This window comes from Phascolarctos cinereus, unplaced genomic scaffold (genome assembly GCF_003287225.1).
Source record: "Phascolarctos cinereus isolate Bilbo 61053 unplaced genomic scaffold, phaCin_HiC Scaffold_9;HRSCAF=440, whole genome shotgun sequence".
Classification (NCBI taxonomy): domain Eukaryota; kingdom Metazoa; phylum Chordata; class Mammalia; order Diprotodontia; family Phascolarctidae; genus Phascolarctos; species Phascolarctos cinereus.
In genome coordinates this window covers 26,196,073-26,217,147 of record NW_027556402.1, presented here as the reverse complement: position 1 = coordinate 26,217,147, position 21,075 = coordinate 26,196,073, and the positions used below count along the sequence as shown (strand labels likewise).

The 21,075-nt window shown below is 39.7% G+C and overlaps 1 protein-coding gene across 1 annotated transcript in view; it reads right to left on the bottom strand.

Moving 5' to 3' along the window:
* WDFY3 (WD repeat and FYVE domain containing 3) overlaps positions 1-21,075 on the bottom strand; it is a 330,461-nt gene that overhangs the window by 36,900 nt on the left and 272,486 nt on the right. The window contains 7 exon segments of the mRNA XM_078148340.1: positions 2,509-2,628; positions 3,014-3,068; positions 5,385-5,465; positions 7,055-7,140; positions 9,700-9,820; positions 13,381-13,529; positions 18,120-18,283. Of these exon segments, the coding sequence (XP_078004466.1) occupies positions 2,509-2,628; positions 3,014-3,068; positions 5,385-5,465; positions 7,055-7,140; positions 9,700-9,820; positions 13,381-13,529; positions 18,120-18,283 (776 nt within the window).

Here is a 21,075-nt window from a genome sequence, read left to right as displayed (position 1 = left end):
GTTTCAGAGACCTAAAATTTACCTGATTCAATTAATTATCAATTGCTCAATCCAGCACATGAAGATTTCAGAGGTAGAAGTCTGAAATTTTCACCTATTTTATTTGTATCGGTCACTAAATCATACCGACCAGTCTTGGGCCTATTTAGTTCATCAGTATGGAACTCCTGGATTAGGAGACTCTTCCTTATGCCAACCATCGCCTTCTCCGCAGCGTACATCTGGAAAGTTGCCCAGGGCGCTTAGAGGTTGAGGACCACACAGTTGGTCTGTCTCAGAGGTGGGACCTGTGCCTGGGTCTTCCTAGCTTTATTAAAGGTTGGCTCTCTCTATCTATTATCTATTCTATGGCCTCTCCAAAAGCTCACAATCAGTGATCACCAAACAATGAACTTTTAAAATGTAAGGTCTGATCTGTGTAGTTCCTGGTTTTATGGAATGGAATTGGGCTGTTAAAGAATAAATTCACTTTTGTGAACATAAAGCCATGTTATTAGAACCTGCTCTCTCACACTCTGCTTCAACTATATAACCAAGCATAAACTGTAGAAAGTTTCATTGTTTCTTCTCTACCAAACAATGTCTTTTCTAGTCATTTTCTCCAATCCCAACCTTCAGAGAAGTCTTCACTGATTGATTTAAAGATGGAAAAAAACCCTCTGACCTTACCTCTGATTATTTCCCTCTCCCACTTAAATATTTTCTAGATGTGCACTTAGGTGCACAAATTATCCAAAAATTGTGTATCTTGTAAATTTCAGCAACATATGTATGCCTATCAATATATTTTATCCTCTATTTTGTCTCCTCCTTTTTTCCTTTCTTTAAAATGTCACCACCCTGAGGACAAGGACTATGCCCTCTTTTGTCTTTTATGAATCACTACAAAAGGGAGGACTTTCTGGGGAGCAGTGTTGTCCAACAGAAGTTCTCCCCTGACATAAAACCCAACAACAAACCAGTGTGATGAGTGGGGCATGCACCATCTAGCAGGGTAGATTACACAAGCTGTATAAAATTCAGGTGCAAAGTTCCCTTCCTTCCTTTTGTTCTGCTTTTGGTTTTTTAAATTGATTATTAAAGCCTCACTGGATAGAAACTAAAAGGAAAGAGAAAAGATGAAACAAATTTGCCCCTTTCGGTAATGATCTGAATCCACTTTTCTGTGCCACTTAATACAAAATAACTTTTCCCCCCTGACAGTAATGTTTTCACTGAACAATACTTTCAGTATTTCTGAGCACCTTAAGAAATCTCCATATGCTGACTTCTGTCTTTTCCAGTGCATACTACTTAACTAAATTTGAATTTGTGAATTTAAATTGGTGGAGCCCCACTCCATAGCTGGAAGAGACACTGGGTCAACCACGTGAACATCCTCCCTTTCCTTCCTTTTAGAGATGAGGAAACTGAAGTCTGAGTGAGACGTTCAAAGTCACCTAGGGAATAAGGGGCAAGGCCAGGATTCGAACTCAGTTCCTGTGCCTTAAGTTTGGTGCTCTTTCCACTAGTTCCTCCTTTGGTCTCTCCAATTATCTTGAATCACTGCCATTTGACCGTAACCAGCAAGAAGGAATTAACAGCCAATCAGACGGCCGCAGAACAGGCTCCCGCCACTAATTCTGGGGCACAGAAGGCGGCTTGCCAGTGATGCTGGAGAAGCGGTGGTGATGGGGTGCTGGAAAAGTCTTAGAGCAGTTTTAGCTAAGCTTTAATGGCTTCAACGTGCTGCAGTGGCTCCTGCTTCATGGCTTCACCGCTGCACTGACTTCTGGCCGAGACGCGGATGCTACTGTGGTCTCTCCAGATGACTCAGACAAGGTCCAAAGCCCCTAAGAGGGACAGGAGAAAATGCTGGGCAAACACCTGCCTCCCCCGCAGTGAGTGCCTTGTGCCGCGCTATCGCCTGAGATTAGCGACAAAGACTTTGCAGAGGGTGGTGAGACTGCTGAAGACGTCAAACAGAATTGAGGGGAATATTTCTTGCTTCTCATGCTGCATGACTCCATATGTTGATGACATGCTGGGGAGCTAAAATAGATTTGTGGGGCCAGACCTGAGATTTCCATGGCATATGGAATCCCAGTGAGACATCTGTCTACGAATGCAGATCAGCACAACTTACAGCCTTCAAAGAGTGACTTGGGTCATAGAACACTGTCTGAGGCAAAACCTGAAGCCAGCTCTTCCTGACTGCAAGGCCCCCTCTCTCTGTATTACCCCACAGTGAGGCTTAAGCAAAAGCCAAAACAGTCAAGGCAACAGCATTGATTTCTATGTGAGGTTAAAAGCTAAGAATATAAATACAAGCAATAAAAGATACTAAGAACTAGTAACAATATACGCAAAATAGTAAGGCTCTAGAATTGATAGAAACACATATTAGGGTCCTTCAAAACCGCTATCAACTGGAAAAAAAATGAAGTAAATAAAAATTTAAGAAATTGGAATATCTTCTTCATTCTTTTAAAGTTGTGTTCTACTTCAAGAGAATAATGAGAGATTTACCTGGGAGTCATAGTCTGCTAGGACCCAGGGGAAGACCGGGTACTGCATGAGATCATTGTAAGATCTGCCAGCCAAGGTGTTCAAGTGCATCAGGTACTGGAAATTGCTGATTTCCCCTCTCTTCATAAAGAAAAATAAATATTACTGTTGCAGCTCATTTCAGTATATTCAATTCCTCTGACTTTTCTCATCATCATAGCTCTTACATTTTATTTTACACTTCCAATGTGGCTGCATCAGAAAGTATATTTTTGTGCACTGGTCCTTGTTTCAGGTTTTAATTACTAAATAATGTTACTTAATTACTAAGTAATTACTAAACAACAGTCAAAATAATTTTTTTAGTATAAAAACAAAACACATTCCAAAACAAAAATGTTTGAAGAATGTATTCTGTAAACCTTAGCAGAATAAAGCATGGCTTAAGTGCTTTCCTGACTGTGTGGTCACAAAACTTTAAATTATAAACTATCAGGAAAGATTAACTAATTTGCATTAAGCTTACCTCCCATCTCTGTGTTACAGACTTCTCGCCTACTAAAGTGCTAAGCAGCCCAGACCTAGGAGGTAAAGAGACGTAAGACTGGAGAATGCCGTTTCAACTCTGAGTACTAACAGGCGATGATAAAATCTCAGTGCACTATCTGTTTAACGCAAGGATTTTTACAAAGGTCACTGTGATTTGCATAATTTCAAACTGTGTACTTTTGACTGGTCTGGACTCATTATAACGGAGGCCAGGTACAGAGGCCAGGTCTAGACTCTTCATAATGGAGGAAGCCAGCAGAAGTTCAAGGGGGAAGTTCCCTAGCTATCCTGTGGAATTTAACAGAGGAAATCCCTCAAGTAGAAAGCAGGCAAGATTACAAGGGGAAACAGGGCTGATGGGGGAATAGAACACCTCCCACTCCCCCTTTCTGCTCTGCCACCCTGCCAGGTAGACAGAAAGAGCATAAAATTTTCTTTGTTTCATGCATAACTGAGGCTTTTGCACTGATGACACGGTGTCCAGTGGACAATTTTTTTTTTTTTGGCGAGGCAGTTCGGGTTAAATGACTTGCCCAGAGTCACGCAGCTAGTAAGTATCATGGGTCTGAGGCTGCATTTGAACTCAGGTCTGACTCCTGGGCCAGTGCTCTATCCATTGTGCCACTTAGCTGTTCCTGGTATTGTCATCTTAAGTAATTAAGTTAACCTAAGGCCTTTGGGCCTTGCCATCAACTTTGCAGCAGAACTTTCTTCTAAAGTGCTTTCTTTCCCAATTAGAGTGTGAGCTACCTGAGGGCAGAGACCATCTAGCTTTTTCTTTCTGTATCCCCAGCACTTGGCACATAGTAAGTGCTTAATAAATACTTTTTCATTTATCCATTCATTCTACCTAGCACAGGTTCCTGTGCCTCTTCTGACCTGATGACTCTCCTACAGTGTGCAGGCCTGTGTCAGCCTCCCGCCATATTCTATGGTTTCCATTGGGGACAGGAAGGCAAGGGAAGGTCTTAGATTTCAATTGAATGAGAACCATGACAAGGACAACAACATGACTCATCCCTACTCTACATTCAACACATCTCATAAGCTAAATAAACCTTTTCTCCCTCCCTTGCTTCTGCTCGGCTAATCGTCCACACCAACCAAACTCCTAAGTTTAGGAGAGCTTCCCTAAGATACCCACCACAGTGCTATTTACCCATCCTTGATCTGCTCTGCAAATATCACAAGTTTTACATTTAGAATTATATGCAGAAATGAATTCGTAGTTATAGATTCTTGGTTGGATGGGCACAGAGGTCCATTCCATCTGAGATCCTGTAATTCTAGAGTTAGTAATTATTAATGAGGGGAGAAATACTTTTGAATAATGAAGAAAACTTAATGCTCACAAGGCATTTATTTATAAATTACCGCAGTTCACATACATTGTCTCCTTTAATGCTCTCAACAACCTTATAAAAAAGGTGTTATTATTAGCTCCATTTAAGGCTCAGGGAAGTCACCTGCCTTGCCTAGGGTCACACAGCCAGGAGTTTACTGAATACCCAGCCCTCAGTTCATTATACCAGGCTGCTTCTGAATACACCTTGGTTATGGAAAACTATTCAGTTCAGTAACAAAGACACTACATTTTCTCATTCAGTAATGAATTTGTAAGAATTAATGAAATACACTAGGATTTGAAACTAAGAAAAACAATGAAAAAGTGATATTGAAACTGGAAATGAATTCTTGCTTCTCCCCACGAGTTTATAACAGTTCTTGGAAAAGTACAGATTCATTGAGAGTAATGAGCCTTGCACCTGGCAAGTGTAGAGATTATTTAGGCAACAAGACAGGTCATGATACGGTACTAAAATATGACTACCAGTAAGGAAAGGAAAAACATGCTCTAAGAGAGTTGTTGGCCTCCTGTATTTCCTGTGACAATTAAAAATGCCCTGTGAAGTTAGAAACAGTGACATATCTTGTATTCCTTCCTGTTAAGCTATAGTTATAGAAAATAAAAAACTAGTTACTTTAATATTTTTAATAATATACACAACTGGCTTTTAAAAAGTATCTATTTAAAACCACATGGATTAGAATCAGATTATAATTTCTATAGCAACCATAAAGAATTAGAAGAGACTTCTAAAGCCGTCTGGCCTAACCTTCATGAAAATCCAGGACACAGTTACTGAACTTACAGTAAATCCACCATTTTCCAAGAAAATACTTAGGGGCTTGTTTTATTCCCATGTACTATGAAGTACTGTCAACTTAAGCTGTGTCTACCAACTGTGAAAGGGGAAGAGGAATGTGGAATGCTCAACTGGCTTTTCTTTTTTCCCCCACCCAACAGGAATACACTTGATCTCCCAATCACTGGGCGATAAACTTACCCTTGTTCCACGCTAGTGTTTGGTCGCTGCCCAGACACAGATTCTGAACTGTCTGTCAAAGACGGCACCACAGCCAAAAATCTGGATAATGAAAAACAATAAGTATTTTAGAAACCAAATCAAAATCTGTATTTACACAGCATATATTAAGCTATTTATTAAAAAGATGACATTGTAAACTACAGATTGGCTTGTTGCTACCACCTAGCTTTTGCCTGTTTATTCAATGCTGTTACTCAGTTACTGTTTGGCTCTGGGAATATGAAATAATTTTCACAGGAGCTAACAAAAAAAAACCCAAAAAACCTCCAACACAATTATGTTACACACATTGGAAAAAATCAGGAATTTCCAAAGCCCAATGTAAAGACTTTTCCTTGATAAGATTTTAAAAATTATTTTCCATATTCTTCTTCATTAGCAGAAATTCTCATCAGTTGTCTGGTTTCAAATGAACATTCACTAAAAGGACTTGAGATTTCTTAAATGACTATCAGATAAGAAGCCCAAGAATTGATCATGGGAAACAGCTGTGGGGTGGGGTGTTTGGGTTCAAATATAAGTTTTGTCACTACCTTCTCTTGATCTGAGTTTCTTTGTCCAGAAGTAAGTTGCCTTAGATAAGTGTGTATGAGTAAGTTGAGTAAGTTGCCTTAGATAAACTCTGGGATCCTTTCCACCTTAAAATTTATGATTTTAATATATGTTCACATAGTAGCTAATAATGTAAAATTAATTCAGTAAATAATGACTTTTAGTTGACTTTTATTCATGTGAAGCTACACAGGAATTTTTCTAAACAATAGTATTATAGAATGTTTTGTAGAACAGCCAATGATGTTCAACATGTACATTCTGAAGTATAGGAAAACTCACGAGATCTCATACTCCCTCTGATTTGAATGGAGTATCTCTTTCCTCAGAAATTTCTCAGAGAAAGATAAGCTTTCTTATTTTTCACTGAATTCCTTCATTTAGTACAGGCAGTGGGCAATGATGGATTCAAACATGGGTATGGTCAGATTGAAGAGGATGGGGGTGAGAAAGTATGAGGTTAGGACAGGGGACAGATTTCTCCTAAATGGCTGCTAATTAATTATTATAGGGATAGGAAGAGAAACAGGAGAAACCTTGGAGTAATAGTGGAGCAGATGGGAAGAGAAGCTTGCAGTCTCCAAGGGATAAAGCAGAGAGTAGTGCCAGGCTTACATCTGTTACCCTGGAGACTGACAATGGGGCTTGGGGCATCTGAGTTCAGTTGGACAGCGATCTCCATTGCAGAGGTAGCTGGTTGGCAAACAGGCCAGTGTCTGGGTCAGAGCAGGCTCTTCTAGGCTGCAGGTGGTTCTACTCTCCTACCAATTAGTTGCCAAATTTTTCTATTCATATCTCTCAGCAACTGACTCCTCCAATTAAAAGTACTCAGCTGCTAAGTCACCAGAAGAGTGAGTAGTATTTCACCAATTAAAAAAAACTATGTAACAGAGTAATAAGACAAAAGCTGGCCCTACTACTGATCTTTAGACATTGGCAAAGTTGTAGCATTAGTAATTTCTTCAAATTGGATGATACATGGATCTAAATTCTAGGCTTTTAACTACTAAGCTTTTCAGTGTAACATAGGCCCCCCAAAATAATATATATTAGAAATATTTTCGAATGGATGAGACCTCTGGTAGACTTTGTTTCTAACTCCTTTCTGAAAAGCAAGAAGATAATTCCGTCCATCTCCTGAGAAAACTTCCACAGCAATAGGCTGGAAAAAAAAAGAAATATGAGAAAAACACAGTTATGAAATCATGTTTCATAAACATAGAAGCCACATACAAACTTCTGAATTTCCAAGCTTTAGAAACAACAGAGTAAAGATTTCAGGCCATCCTTAGCAAAGGGTACAAATGCATGAGATATGGTGGAGTTAAGATCAGTAAGACCTGGCAGCTTACTAAATGTGAGAGATGAGGGGTTGGGCTGGTGTAAAAGGTGATGCTAGAGCTAAGCAAGCCCTGAAGAAAGCCAGGGATTGTAAAAAGTAAGCTCCCAACAGAGAGACCTGTTGCACCCCAGCAGTTTGACTTCTTTGTTGAGTTTCCTAGCTGTTGAGTCGAATAACAAATCTGATCATTCCTGTAGCTATGTTGCAAAGAGGAAAACACAGGCAATAAAGTTACATAAAATTATTAAAGCACATTTATTAAATAAGGAAAAATAAAGTTTCAACAAAGAAGTTTAGAACTCCTTCCCTGTCCCTCCCTCTCTTCCTTCTTTCCTGCCAATACGTCTTTGTGAAGCACCTTCTCAGTGCTATGGTACAAGGTGCTAGGGACACAAACAGAATGGAAATGATTCCTGTGCCAAAGTGCACCAAATATTCTACTAGAGGGAAACAAATATGTACACAGATAAGTAAACAGAAACTATATATAAAATCAATACAGAGTGATTTCTGGCAGGGTTCTAGCAGCTGGGAAGGAAGGCTGGGTGGCGGAACGTTAGATCAGATTTGAAAGTTTCTACAACGTCCAAGTTCCCAAGAGGGAACAGCAAGGAGGCAAACTAGACTACAGCATAGGGATGTACAAAAAGCCTGGAAAGGTAGGATACAGTCAAACTGGGAAGGGCTTTAAATGTAAAATAGTAGAGTTTTTAATTTTATCCTAGATAAAGTAGGGAACCAATAATACTTCTCATGCAGAGGAGTGAGTATGACTTTTGGAAGCTGCACAGAGGGGTTGGGGAGAGATGAGACAGGCGGGAGACCAGTCAGGAGGCTCCTGCAACAGTCCAGGTGGAAAGTGATGAGGGCCTCAAGGACAGTGGTAACTGTCTGAGTGGAGTGAAGGGGACAAATGCATGAGATATGGTGGAGGGGAGATCAACAAGACCTAGTGGCTTACTAAATGTGAGAGATGAGGGGTTGGGCTGATGTAAAAGGTGATGCTAGAGCTAAGCCCTGAAGAAAGCCAGGGGTTGTAAGAGGTATAGGTGACAAGGGAACTTATTAGAGGATTGACATAGTTAGACCTGAACTTTAGGAAAATGACTTTGGCAGCATAGGGAGGTTTGAGATAGAGAGACCAATTATAATGCTACTGTAGTCATCCAGGAAAGAGGTGAGGCAGGCCTCTATGAGGGTAGTAGCCTTGGGTATGCAGAGAAGGGAATGGTGAGAGAAGTTGTGGAGGTAGAAACACAAGATTTGTCAACATGTTGGCTGTATGGGGTGAGGGAGAGTGAGGAGTTGAAAATGCTAACATTGAGAATCTGGTTGACTGGAAGAATGACGGTGCCCTTAACAAAAATTGGGAAGTTTAGAAGAGGGGTGGGTTTTGGGGTAGATAACGGTTCTATTTCATATTTCAGTTCTATTTTCACTGAATTTGAGATGTCTCTGGGACATTCATTTGGAAATGGTTTAATAGGTATGTCAGACAGGAAATGTCTTAACAGGATAATGTTTGCCTAGAGCTCATGAAGGAGATTAGGGCTAGATATACAGAGCGTGTGTGTGTGTGTGTGTGTATACATGTATATACATATATATATACACACACACACACATACATATATACACACACATACATATACACACACACATATATAGTTGTTTAGTCAATATATATATAGTTGTATAGTCAATATATATAGTCAATGTATATAGTCAATACACACACACATAGTTGTTTAGTCTATATATATATATATATATATATAGCATGTCCCAAAAGTTTTAACCTATTAAAGCTTATTAAAACAACTTTAAAGCTTAACAAAATTAAGACCTAAAAGGTTAAACTGCACTAAGACTTTTGGGACAATGTATGTGTGTGTGTGTGTGTGTGTGTGTGTGTGTGCGCGCGCGCGCGTGTGTGCGTGTCTAACACACACATACATATAGAACAATGAGCATAGTAATTATAGTTAAGCCCATGTGAGCTAATAAAATCAGCAAGACAGTATGGAGAAGAGAAGGCACAGAGTAAAGCCTTGAGTAAAGGGTGGGATATGGAAGATGATCCAGTAAAGGGGATGGGAAAGGAGCAGCCAGACAAGTGGGAGAAGCAAGAGGGAGCAAGGTCATGAAAACCTAGAGAGTGAAAAAGATGGACAGCTGATAAGAATAACAGCTACACTGTGGCCTATTTTTTTAAATGATATGCAAGACATACCCTTACATAGAAAAGGAAGAATTTTATCTATAGTATGATTAAATATGAAAAATAGTCATATACTTTATAATAGGCTTTTACAAACAGTATTAAATCTCAGAACTAAAATATTATAATAAAGTTTCCTTTAGTCAAACAAAACCCACCTGCAACAGGTACCTCCTTTTATGAACTTCCTTGATATCCTCATATGCAAAAATGCTGCAGGACCTTCTGAGCTGACTGGGACCTTGTCTCGCTCCTCTTGGAATAATTGGCTCATGCATGCTGTTGGCAGTCAAAACGGATGATAAACACGAATGTAAACAATGACAAGGTCATCGGTAAAAAATGGAATGTGTCATTTGCAAAGCCTGTTCTGCAGCATCAGGGATGGGAAAATATTATTTAACAAAGGCATAGTTAAAACAATTTTATATAAGGCTGAAAATGCAGTTACCAAGTACCTGTAGACTATATTTAATACCAGTGAGCCTTAACGGTGACACACAATTTAAAACATACTATTTGTGTTACTGCTGTTAGAAGTAGTGAAAAGGTTCTAATGCAGTCTCTGAAAAATAGACTCTAGGGAGCGTGTCTGCATCTTTTATTATGCCTCACAGTTCAATGCTGCTCAATCCTGTGGGGAGTGAATTGTGTACCTTCTAATGGACCAGAGAGTGCTGGGCTGGAGGACACAAAGATCTAGGTTCAAATTTCTCCTCTGGTGACATAATCATCATCATCATCATCGTCATCATCATCATCATCACCATCATCAAGGTAATTAATAATTATCATCACCTCATTCTCATTTCTTGATAGTGTTCCGATAGAAACAAACAGCCTGAGAATCAGACTTCTCTTATCTGTAGACCTTTTCACAGGGGGATGAAATGGCTTCTTTTTGCAATTAAATAAAAGCACTAGGCTGTCAGCTCTTGCTCTTAAAGTATCTTCAGCATGGCTCTAGGAACAGATGTGAGGATGGGGATGACATATACTTCTCTCCGTGCTGGGTTTTTATTTTTTTCTGCTAAGTCTCTATAGTTTCAAAGTTTTTCATTTCACGTAGCTTGGAGATTAGGAATATTTTGTATGGTGACAGCTATTAAATGTTTTTTGGTAGATTCTTAATTTCTGCAATTTGCAGTGGCATCTTGCCTAGTTTCTAGCATAAGCTGTATTGATCAATAAGCCTGGGCTCCTTAACAATGACTCTTTAGCAATTTCTAGTAGCAAAAACCTCCTTCTGAATTCTACAAACACATCCACACAGCCCTGCAGTTTGTTTGATGCTTCCTTGTTCACATATTTTTGATTGGGTTCCTGCACATGTTGTCTAAAGAGGGGCCTTCTGATTTCACTCCTGGATTTTCACAGGCTCTTCACAGGGGTAAGCCATTTTCTGTGACATTCAATACATAGCATGACGAGCACTTGTGTTAGCCCTTATTATCGTTTGATGAAGTGCTGTCTATACCAAAAGAATTTCCGTAAGGTTTTTATCATGGACTCTCTTAGGACAATTTTCAAATTTGTTGTCTCTATACTGATATTTCATAGGCATTAATTGCTTTTAAAATGCTCTTTCTACAGAGTTTTGATTTCAGAACAAGAGTTAGTCTCTAAATATGCACAGCCATAGCTTTTTCCTCAACAGATTTACATTTAATTTGTCTTGACTGGAGAAGACCAATGTATTTGTAATTGTTGCCTTCGTGCACTGGTTTAATGTGACCCCTTGATTCAAGCTCAAAGCCTTCATTATCTATTTTTCCTTGATCTACACAAGAATTTTACACTTATCACGTCCACAGAATATTTTTACATCAATGGAGAAAGATACTACAAGATGGAGAACCTGCTTTTGTGTGTGTGTGTGTGTGTGTGTGTGTGTGTATGTATGTGTGTGTGTGTCTGTGTGTGTATGTGTGTTTATGGAAGCCCTATAACTCTACATCATCGATGCACAAGTTATTAATAAGATGCTTATGTATGGCTTCTTCTTTAACTTCAAAGCCAAACTTGATTCTATTTGGGGAGATGACAGTGAGCTTAAGGCCAAAGAGAACTTCTATAAGCTTAAAGACAGAAGCTATGTTTTATTAGTGTGCTGGTGGCATTTAACAATAAAGAAATCTTCCACATGGATGTCGAATGCTCTGATACTCTCGCTACACTTGAGATTGGTTTATATATTTGCAGGACGGAAATAAGCCATTCATTCAGAACTCGGTCAAAAGCTTTGCCATTATCAGCAAAGGCAGGATAAAGGTTAACCCGTTTTCACAGAATAATAAAATCTTAAAGTTGGAAGAAATCTCAGCGGCCAACTAGTGCAACACATGTAGGAAAGGAGTCCCTCCCATGACATATTTGACTTCTGCTTCAAGATTTCCAGAGAGGAAGAACATCGTCCAGGCAGGTCTTTATTGCTTATTCAATAATTGCTAAACATACAACGAATCTCTCTTTATACCCTGGGGCTACGTTCAAATAAGACAACATCAAGCTCAAGGACTGGTTAATGTGCCCATAAGAAAGCTGTGTTGAAAACCAAAAAAAAAATCAAAAGATTTATGCTTCAAACAGTTGTTAACTGATGTACTAGCAGAACTAAATCAGCTCTTACTATTTAGCTGTTAATAAATGCTTCTGCTAAGACCCAATGTGCAAGAAGCTCATTCATGTGGTGAAAAAAAATGAGGGTGGGAGATGTGAACTTCCTTTTATAATTACTAATAAAAACAATAGCTGATACTTGCCTAGTACTTTAAGATTTTCAAAGACTTTTCCTCCTATTATCTCACCTTACCTACATAACATCCCTGAGAGGTGGTATGATTCCCATTTTATGGGTGAGGAAAAGGAAGAGTAGAGAAGTTAATTCAATTGGCAGCGGTCACAGCTCATAAATGTCACAGGTGGAACTTACTGGCTGTATGACCACAGGCAAGTCCCTTTACCTCTCTGATTCTGCTCTTTTCATTTGTAAAGTCGGATGAATGATGCTTCCAGCACCTTCCTCACAGGACTGTGAGGGCCTGTGCAAAGTCTTTTTAAAAGCATGACACGAATGTCAGTTATGATCATCATACAATCTGATTACAATTGACGCCTAGGCTCCTGGCTTCTTGGCTTCCCTTGGGCGTTGGCTGGCCTTTTGACCCTCTCAGTGCTCACTGTCACCTCCTTATTAGGATGGAGGGAAGCGTGGTAGAGAGGAAAGAGTATGTACTTGGAGTCAGACGATCTGGGTACAAACCCAGCTCTTCTACTCACTACCTGTGGGACCTGAGCAAGTCACCGACCCTGTCAGGACGAAATGTCCCTCCCTGAGCAATGAGGGTGTGGATCAGAGGACCCCATGTCCCTTCTAGTTCTAGATCTGTGTTCCTAAGAAAGCAGAGGGAAAACCTGTCAACTAGTAACTTCCTGGTTCTATATGAACCACAAGGACAGTCCACTTTTCTCTGGTGGTCAGAGTATATGAAAAGGCCCGCTTTCCTATCATGCCTCAATCATAAAGCAATGTGGACTTTCTGTAGAGTTGCATAATATTTGAAACAAATTTTACATTTGCAAATGTAGATAATTTAAACAGAAATTTCAAATTGTCTAGCGCAGACTTTGACTCTGATTTTGGCCAATCTAAATAAAGGCTTTCTAGTGTACTTCCCCAAATAAATGAACCTTAGTAAGACACGATCACCAATTTTCTCAGCACCTACCACAATACGTTGCACAAAGTAGGTACTTTATAAACGTTTATGGAATTAAACTGATGCATCAAGTGATTTGAGTGATTTTTCCCCATCTGCTAATTACTTTCTTTGACTTACTTTGGAGGCAGGGTCTCAATATCCCGAATCTCCCTGGTCGCTGTCATTGTAAACCCATCAATCACGTAGAAATGCTCTTTACCAAAAAGAAGGAGGCCTTCACTGGTATCCAGGCCTTGGACTCGAGCACAGCGATACATGTGCTGAATCTATAGGAAAATCATCAATTTTCAGTGGACACAGGCTAACAAAGCTTGGATCATCAGTTAGTTTTCTCACTAATATTATGAAATAGGATGCTCTTAACTATAGTCACAAAATATATTAAAGCAATCTTATGATCTTCTGGACTTTCCTAAACCTTCCTAGGTGGACAGGACCCAAAAGTTGTCCTCCCATTTATTTATTATTGTAAACAAACATACGAAATCATATCATTTGGTACATCTTGATTTATTAACATTTAATGTTACTTTTTTTCTCAATTGCATGTAAACAAAACATTTTAACACTAGTTGTTTTTTTTTTTAATTTTGAGTTCCAAATTCTCTCCTTCCTTCCTCTCCCCACTTCTTGAGAAGGCAAGCTATTTGATACAGATTATACATGTACAGTCATGCAAAATATTTCCATGTTAACCATGTTGCAAAAGAAAACTTGGGCCAAAAAAACCAACCAAACAAGGATAATAAAGAAAGTTTTAAAAAAGTATGCTTCAATTTGCATTCAGACTTCATCAGTTCTTTCTCTGTAGATGGATAGCATTTTTCATCCTAAGTCTTTCAGAATAATTTAGGATCATTGTATTTCTGAGAATAGCTAAGTTATTCATAGCTCATCATTGCACAATATTGCTGTTACTGTATACAATGTTCTCCTGGTTCCGCTCATTTCACTTTGCATCAGCTCATGTAAGTCTTCCTAGGTTTTTCTGAATCTGGTGCATCTTTAAAAAATTGTCTCTAGACTATTTTAACATAGCAGTATTTGTCAGACCTTTCTAAACTCCTTTGGGCTACACAACTTAATAAGACACTGGGATTTAAGAAGAAATTTAGAGGAATTAAGATCACGTACAATGAAAAAGAAGCTAAAGAATGTTTCAGTAATAATCTTCAGGCATATAAAACATTCATGTTATAGAATACAAGTAGTTTTCTGATGCCAATGCATATGAAGCTTGTTTTATACTTCAGTACGCTTTTGATTTTTACCATTAGCATTACCTTTGTTTTTTAATGAGGATACCCAAAGCAAGGAAATAGTAAGAAAGCACTTCACTGTTCCTAATGAGTTCAACTCACCAAACTTGGATGAACTATACCTTTAAGTACTAAAAGAATTGACAGATATGATCCCTGTGCTACTGTTAATGACCTTTCAAAGACTGTACAGAAGAGAAGACAAGAAATTCTCAAATTTTCAAAAAAGCAAAAAGAATAGAGCCTGCAAACCATGGGCCATTGAGTTTTATTTCAATTCCTACATAAAAGGGAGGGCGAGCAATGAAACATGTACACTGGGCTAAATACATGCTAAAATCTATTAAGCTAAGGATGAGCTAGGTATGGAGGCAAAAAATAACATGCTGAGTGCCTTGATGGGATAAGAGAAACATGCTAAATTTTAAGCTACCCAGGATCGTGGAGGAAACTGAATCACCTAGATATGTAGATGGAGGAGGAGCCCTGGAAGAAGAAATAGTTTTTCCAGAGACCATAGGGACAAGGAAACTGGATGCCTGAAGGAGGAAGTAGGCCCAGATGCCAACCTGAGTGACAAGTCAACAAGAAGAAACTGACTATTTGAAATGAAGATGAAGAGGGACAGCAGTGTACAAGCATGTGTGAGTTATCTCTGTGATGACGGACTCATGGCCTGGGCAGTCAAAGTTTCAGGCCAACTGTTAAAAACTACTAAGGCAGGACCGACAGTGGGAGTGGTGAGGGAGGGGTGAAGCCTGTGAGTAGTGGAGCAGGGAAGAAAGGCTAAAACATATGTAAAGGATGGGAGGAAGGGATTCAGGCTCCTCTGTGTTGCAAATCTGTTTTCCCCTTGCTTTTTCTACAGGTTTATTGGGTCATGGGGATAAGGTAAGTGGGATAGGACTCACTGTCTAGAATGTCCCGCACTTGGAAACTAGTCAATTTGGACTAAAGAAAGCCCATGCCCTATTCTAGCCCCAGCCCCAGCCATGGCTTCACCAGCATCTTACTGCCACGTCTTGCCAGTTCATTTTTTGACAGATTAGGTTTGTAGATTAAGGCAGTGCTATAGATACACTTCAGCAAAGTACTTCACAGAGTTTCTCATAGAGTTGTTAAGGGTAAGATGGACAGCCATAGGCTAAACACTAGGTGCCTCATGTCAGCTTGAAAAGAGGCTACCATTGGCATGCCTGAGGGCCTCTTTTTAGCCTGGGTCTGTTCAAATTTTTTTTCACTATTGACATGGATGAAGACATAGATAGTATGCTTACCAAATCTGCAGACATCACAAAGTTGCAAGAGGCCACTATCATACTGGGTGATAGTCATTATTCAGAGAGATGGTAGCAAGACTATGGTGGTAAGTGGAATCTAAGACTCAATTCAATTCCTTTCAATAAGGATTTATAAGATGCTTATTATATATAATGTGCTACTCCAGGCCCTGGGGATATAAAGACAAAAACAGACCTGGACCAGTCCTTGCCACAAAGAAGCTTATCATTCTGTTGTGTATATGCCTTATGACATGTATGCAGACGAGTAACTAGAAAGTGATTTCAAGAGAAAATAACAAGGGGACATCGGCAAAGGTCTTATGTAGGTTCTGGCCACTGAGCAGAGCCTTGAAGGAAACCTGAGACTCTAAGAGGAAGTAAAGAATGAGAACTTTGTAGGCAGGAGATGGGATGGCATATGCAGAGCATCGCAAGTAGGTCAGATGGGACAGAACGTAGAGTTGCATGGAATACACCTGGAAAGATAAGATGGCAGAAAGACTGCAGTTGGCTGAGCTGAGGAGCTCATAGTGCATCCTAAAGGCAGCAGAGAGTCAGGGAAGCTGGGACAGTCCCGTGTTCTGACCTGTGCTGAGCTGTAGGAAGCAGACACCAGAAGCAGGAAGACTACGGCAATATAAAGTGATAGACTAGACAGGCAGCCATGGGGGTGAAAAGAAAGAAGGGGACATTCTATTCCATGTGAGGCCATGACAAGATTCTAGGAAATCTGCTTTCACAGTGTTTGCTACATGGAAAATGCTTGATTCACTGCCTACAATTTACGTACCCTTCACAGTTCTCTAGTGTCATTTAGGCAACTCAAGAACTTATAAACTCCATTACTACATAAACATTACTACATTACTACTAAACTATACTACGAAGTGGCATGTGCCAAACAAGCTTTGCTGTAGGGGAATCTTGGCTGTCAGAGGGCAGGAATGTCAAGGAGGATTTAGATCGGGAGGATGCCCACAGCTTACTTTTCTTTTCTTCCATTGCTACATACCCTGGAAAAGTTAAAATGACATGTGAAAAATGGCTTTGTTCCCTATTCCTCAATGACACTATGATTAGTCCCTGATGTAAAAAGCTGAAGTTTGTTTGAAATTCTGTTTTCACAAATGTAGAGGACTGGAGATTTTTCAATGTAGGCACTGTTTTCTAGGTAGCTACCATCCCTCAGTAACAAGACTTTTTTCTTAAAACTTATTTCAACATAAGTCAAGAAAAGCACGACAGGAAGACAAAGTCAAATAAGGCTCATCTCATGTCCAAGTTTAAATCTATTTCCTGCAGTATTAGAATATAAAAGCCAAGAGCCAGAGCGAAAAAAGCTCTATTAATGAAAAAGTCTAGAAAGAGATCTGGAGGAAAACGCTTTCCTACAATATCAAGATGAACATCTACTTTCTTCTTTTGCCTCTGTCACAATGTTGATAACAAAAAATACTAGTAATGGGGGCAGCTAGGTGGCGCAGTGGATAGAGCACTGGCCCTGAAGTTAGGAGGACCTGAGTTCAAATCCGGCCTCAGACCAAACACTTGACACTTACTAGCTGTGTGACCCTGGGCAAGTCACTTAACCCCAATTGCCTGAAAGCCAAAAAAATAAAATACTAGTAATAAAATGGAAGCCTCACAAGTTCTTTTGTGGTTCTGAGATGTCCTTACCATTAGTTTATGCTAACGATTCCCAATGGACAGCTTAGGATTCTGACATCTGTGAAAACCTCAGTAGAACAAATAACCCATTTATTTATTAGCAGCTAACTGAAATGGTGATGAGAAATGGTGCACAGCACAGTAGACAGAGTGCCAGCCTTGAAGCCAGACAGATGTGGGCTCAGGTCCTGCCTCTGAGCTCTTATTCACTCAGTGCTCTTGTTAACTATCTAAGACTATACATTGCAGGGAAGGTGGCAACCTGCATGGGTAGAGAGAGTGTCCTCATACAGGAGCTCACTGTAACAATGAAATCACAGGTCTAGGCCCTAACCCTAGGACAAAACTCTATGCAGCAAAGAGAGCACCCTTTGATTTTCATTCGCTGCCTACACACAAATATAGGACAAAACCCACTAATTCTGTGGTTTTAGTTTAAAAGAGCAATTGCTCTGTTTCAAGAATTTCACAGATAGGGGAAATCAGACAAGGCGAAGCAGAGTGACTCATCCAAGATTGCAGCCTATCACAAGGAATGAAAGCCAGATTCTCTAGTGTCCTGACAAAGCACTGACCAGCCTCTCCCAAAGTATTTGAACTACAGTTCTTAAGTAAGGCAAGATCACACGTTTTTGAAACACGATACCTTCTCCCCCTCTTCCAGCAGGCGAAGCAACGTTGCATTATCTGTTTTCTCCTCTTCTTCTATGGCGCTGCCCTCAGCTACCTGGTCCTGTAGCTGCTCTTGGTTTTCTTCGTCTCCCCCGTCAGGGGCAGAACGAGATCTTTTCAAAGGAGGCTTAACCAAACCTGTAATGTCATTACCAAATAAACCAGTGTTACTGTCACAGGGATTAGTTCTGCAGTGAGACGCTTCTCTCCCGCAGTTTAAAGGAAACGGAATTCAAACTTCTCTGATGGGAAATCTTTGGCAGGCACACACCACAGTGACTTGTCTGCCACTGTATAGGACCCTAAATTCAATACAAGTTAAACATTTATTAAGTAGCTGCTATGTACACAGTGTTGTACTAGGGGATAGGAAAACACCGTATGGATGAATCAACCAATTAATAAGTGTTTATTGCTATGTGCTGGGAATTTACTGGAACTTGTATTTTAAAGTTGCTGTTTAGTTGCTTCATTCGTGACCTCATTTGGGGTCTTCCTAGCAAAGATACTAGCCTGGTTTGCCATTTCCTTCTCCAGCTTCTCTTACAGATGAGGACACTGAAGCAAACAGGGTGAAGTGACTTGCTCACAGTCACACAGCTAGTAAGGGTCTGAGGTCAGATTTGAACTCGGGAAGATGAGTCTTCCTGATTCCAGGTCTAGCACTCTATCCACTGTGCCACTTAGCTTAAAGAACTACTGCAGAATTCACAGTAAAAGCAGTACAGTGTCGTCTAGAATAAAATGAGTGCCATATGTTAAATATTAATTATTTTCAGAGATAAAAACATAGATGTTATCGTTCTATAAATGTCAGTACTGTGAGGCACCGGGTCACCCGATACTTGGTACACTCTAGGAAGTACTGTTTTAGAGATACACGTGCAGCCGTTTGGCCATGCACAACGATGAGCTTGAGCAACTTATCTGGTCATAATAAAGGCAAGTACAAGCGACTTGTGGTCATTCAATAAATATCATACATTTTGTGAATGAAGTAAACTCTGAGCTTTTAAAAGTCTGCCCCTGTGCGGTTTTCCTTCTGTGCCACCCCCTAATTATCAGCATCTCCACCAAGTGAAGATGAGAAGGAGGCAGAAGATGTACAAGTTGTAGGTCAGTGACAGGGAGCTCCAAAGAAAAAAAGAAAAGAGCTACACGTGCCATAAGTATCTCAATCAACTGAGTCAATCTATCTCAGCTGCGACTGCAAACCTAGGCTCACAAATAAGTTAGCTTGTGCACAGTTTCACGCTGCTCTAGAAACACCTGGGTGAATCTGCTGGCCTCACACGATGCTTCGAGACCTTAGTATCGAATGGTGCGGATTAGCTTTTTTAGAGGGAGCTAACTTTGCTGTCTGCCAAATGGTGTGAGAAATGAGGAGGCAAAGTCCCTCCTCCTCCTCATTCTCAGGACATCTAGAACCAAATTAGTTTGCTGACCGGTGAACAACACAAACTGAAACCTTCTCTATTGGGTGAAGTACTGAAAAAACAGCAGCTCACATTTACCTAGAGCGTTAAGATCTATCTGCACAGGGCTTTACGGTGAGGTCGGCACCGTTTGACAGATGAGGGAAATGAGGCTCAGAGGAGTTCAGTGTCTTGCTCAGGATCACTCAGCTCCAAAGCCCCCAAGGCCATGTTCAATTTCAGGCCTTTGTGACTTGAGTACAGCTCTCTATCCATTATACCATGCTGCATCCATGAAGGAATAAGAGAAATAACTGGCATACTTATGTGATTCTCTAAGACAAGCTTCTCAATAAAGAGAGAATAAAAATAACAGAGAACAGGAAAATAAATTAACCAAATTATTTTTCTTGAAATGTTAAAAAAAATTAGAAATATAAAAATTCTCACATTAGTGCTTCTTTCTGGCATAGAGGTAACCTGGATTCTCAATGTCAGCACTGTACAAGCTCTGGCCAATTCTACCAAACTGGAAAGACTTTGAGTGTGGCCCCCAAAACAGACTGTATACACAATTAGGTCTCTTTTAGCATGAATAATAAATTCCCAGGAATGATTTCATATGTTTGATGTGTACTTCTTGCAAGTTATAATTATGTAAAAAAGTGGAAAATGGTTTCCAGTGCATCAGAAATATGAGTGTGAATTTGAACACATGCCACTACTTCAGGAGGAATCATTATTTGCATTAATTGGGATCTAGCCTAGCCTGGCTGAATGTAGAGAAGTTAGGCACCAGATGGCTACCTGGCAATGAATTTTTTGCCACATCGCCTAATGAAAAGGATAAAAATACAACATGGATCTTTATCCTTGTGGCCGCCTTCCATTTTCACAGTGATGATAGCAGAGTGGTTAAAAAAAAGGGGGGGGGAACAGAAGGCTTAAAGAATTTCAGTTTAGTTTTACCTACAAATATTAACTTAAATGTTGCTATTCTAAATGTGCAATCTTTGTTGAACAAGTGACAGTAGATACATGATTGAATCATATCCCTATTGACATTCTTACTATAGATAAAACAAATAAAAACAAAGGAACCACAGGTACCTAAAAAGACCGCTTACAGATCCTCCTTACAAAAGTGAATAAAAGCATGAATGGAGTTGGCTTTATCATATTCCCAAAGGCAAAACCGCATCTTTTCAAGGGATATTTGGTCACCTCACCTTGTAGGCTTGTTGATATTTGTAGATATTTTAAATAGATATTTCTGTGTGTGTGTGTGTGTGTGTGTGTGTGTGTGTGTGTGTGTGTGTAAATATCTATGTCTATGTATAAAATATGTCACAGGAATATTTACTTAAATTCATGTAGCACATTAATAATGGAGTTATTGGGAATATGAATTTCAACACTTAATCCATTTTTCTTTCTACTAGAGTACACAAAAATCTATTAATGTTGAATCCAATTTCATTCCCACCCCCCAAAGAAAAGCAAATTCGGATAACA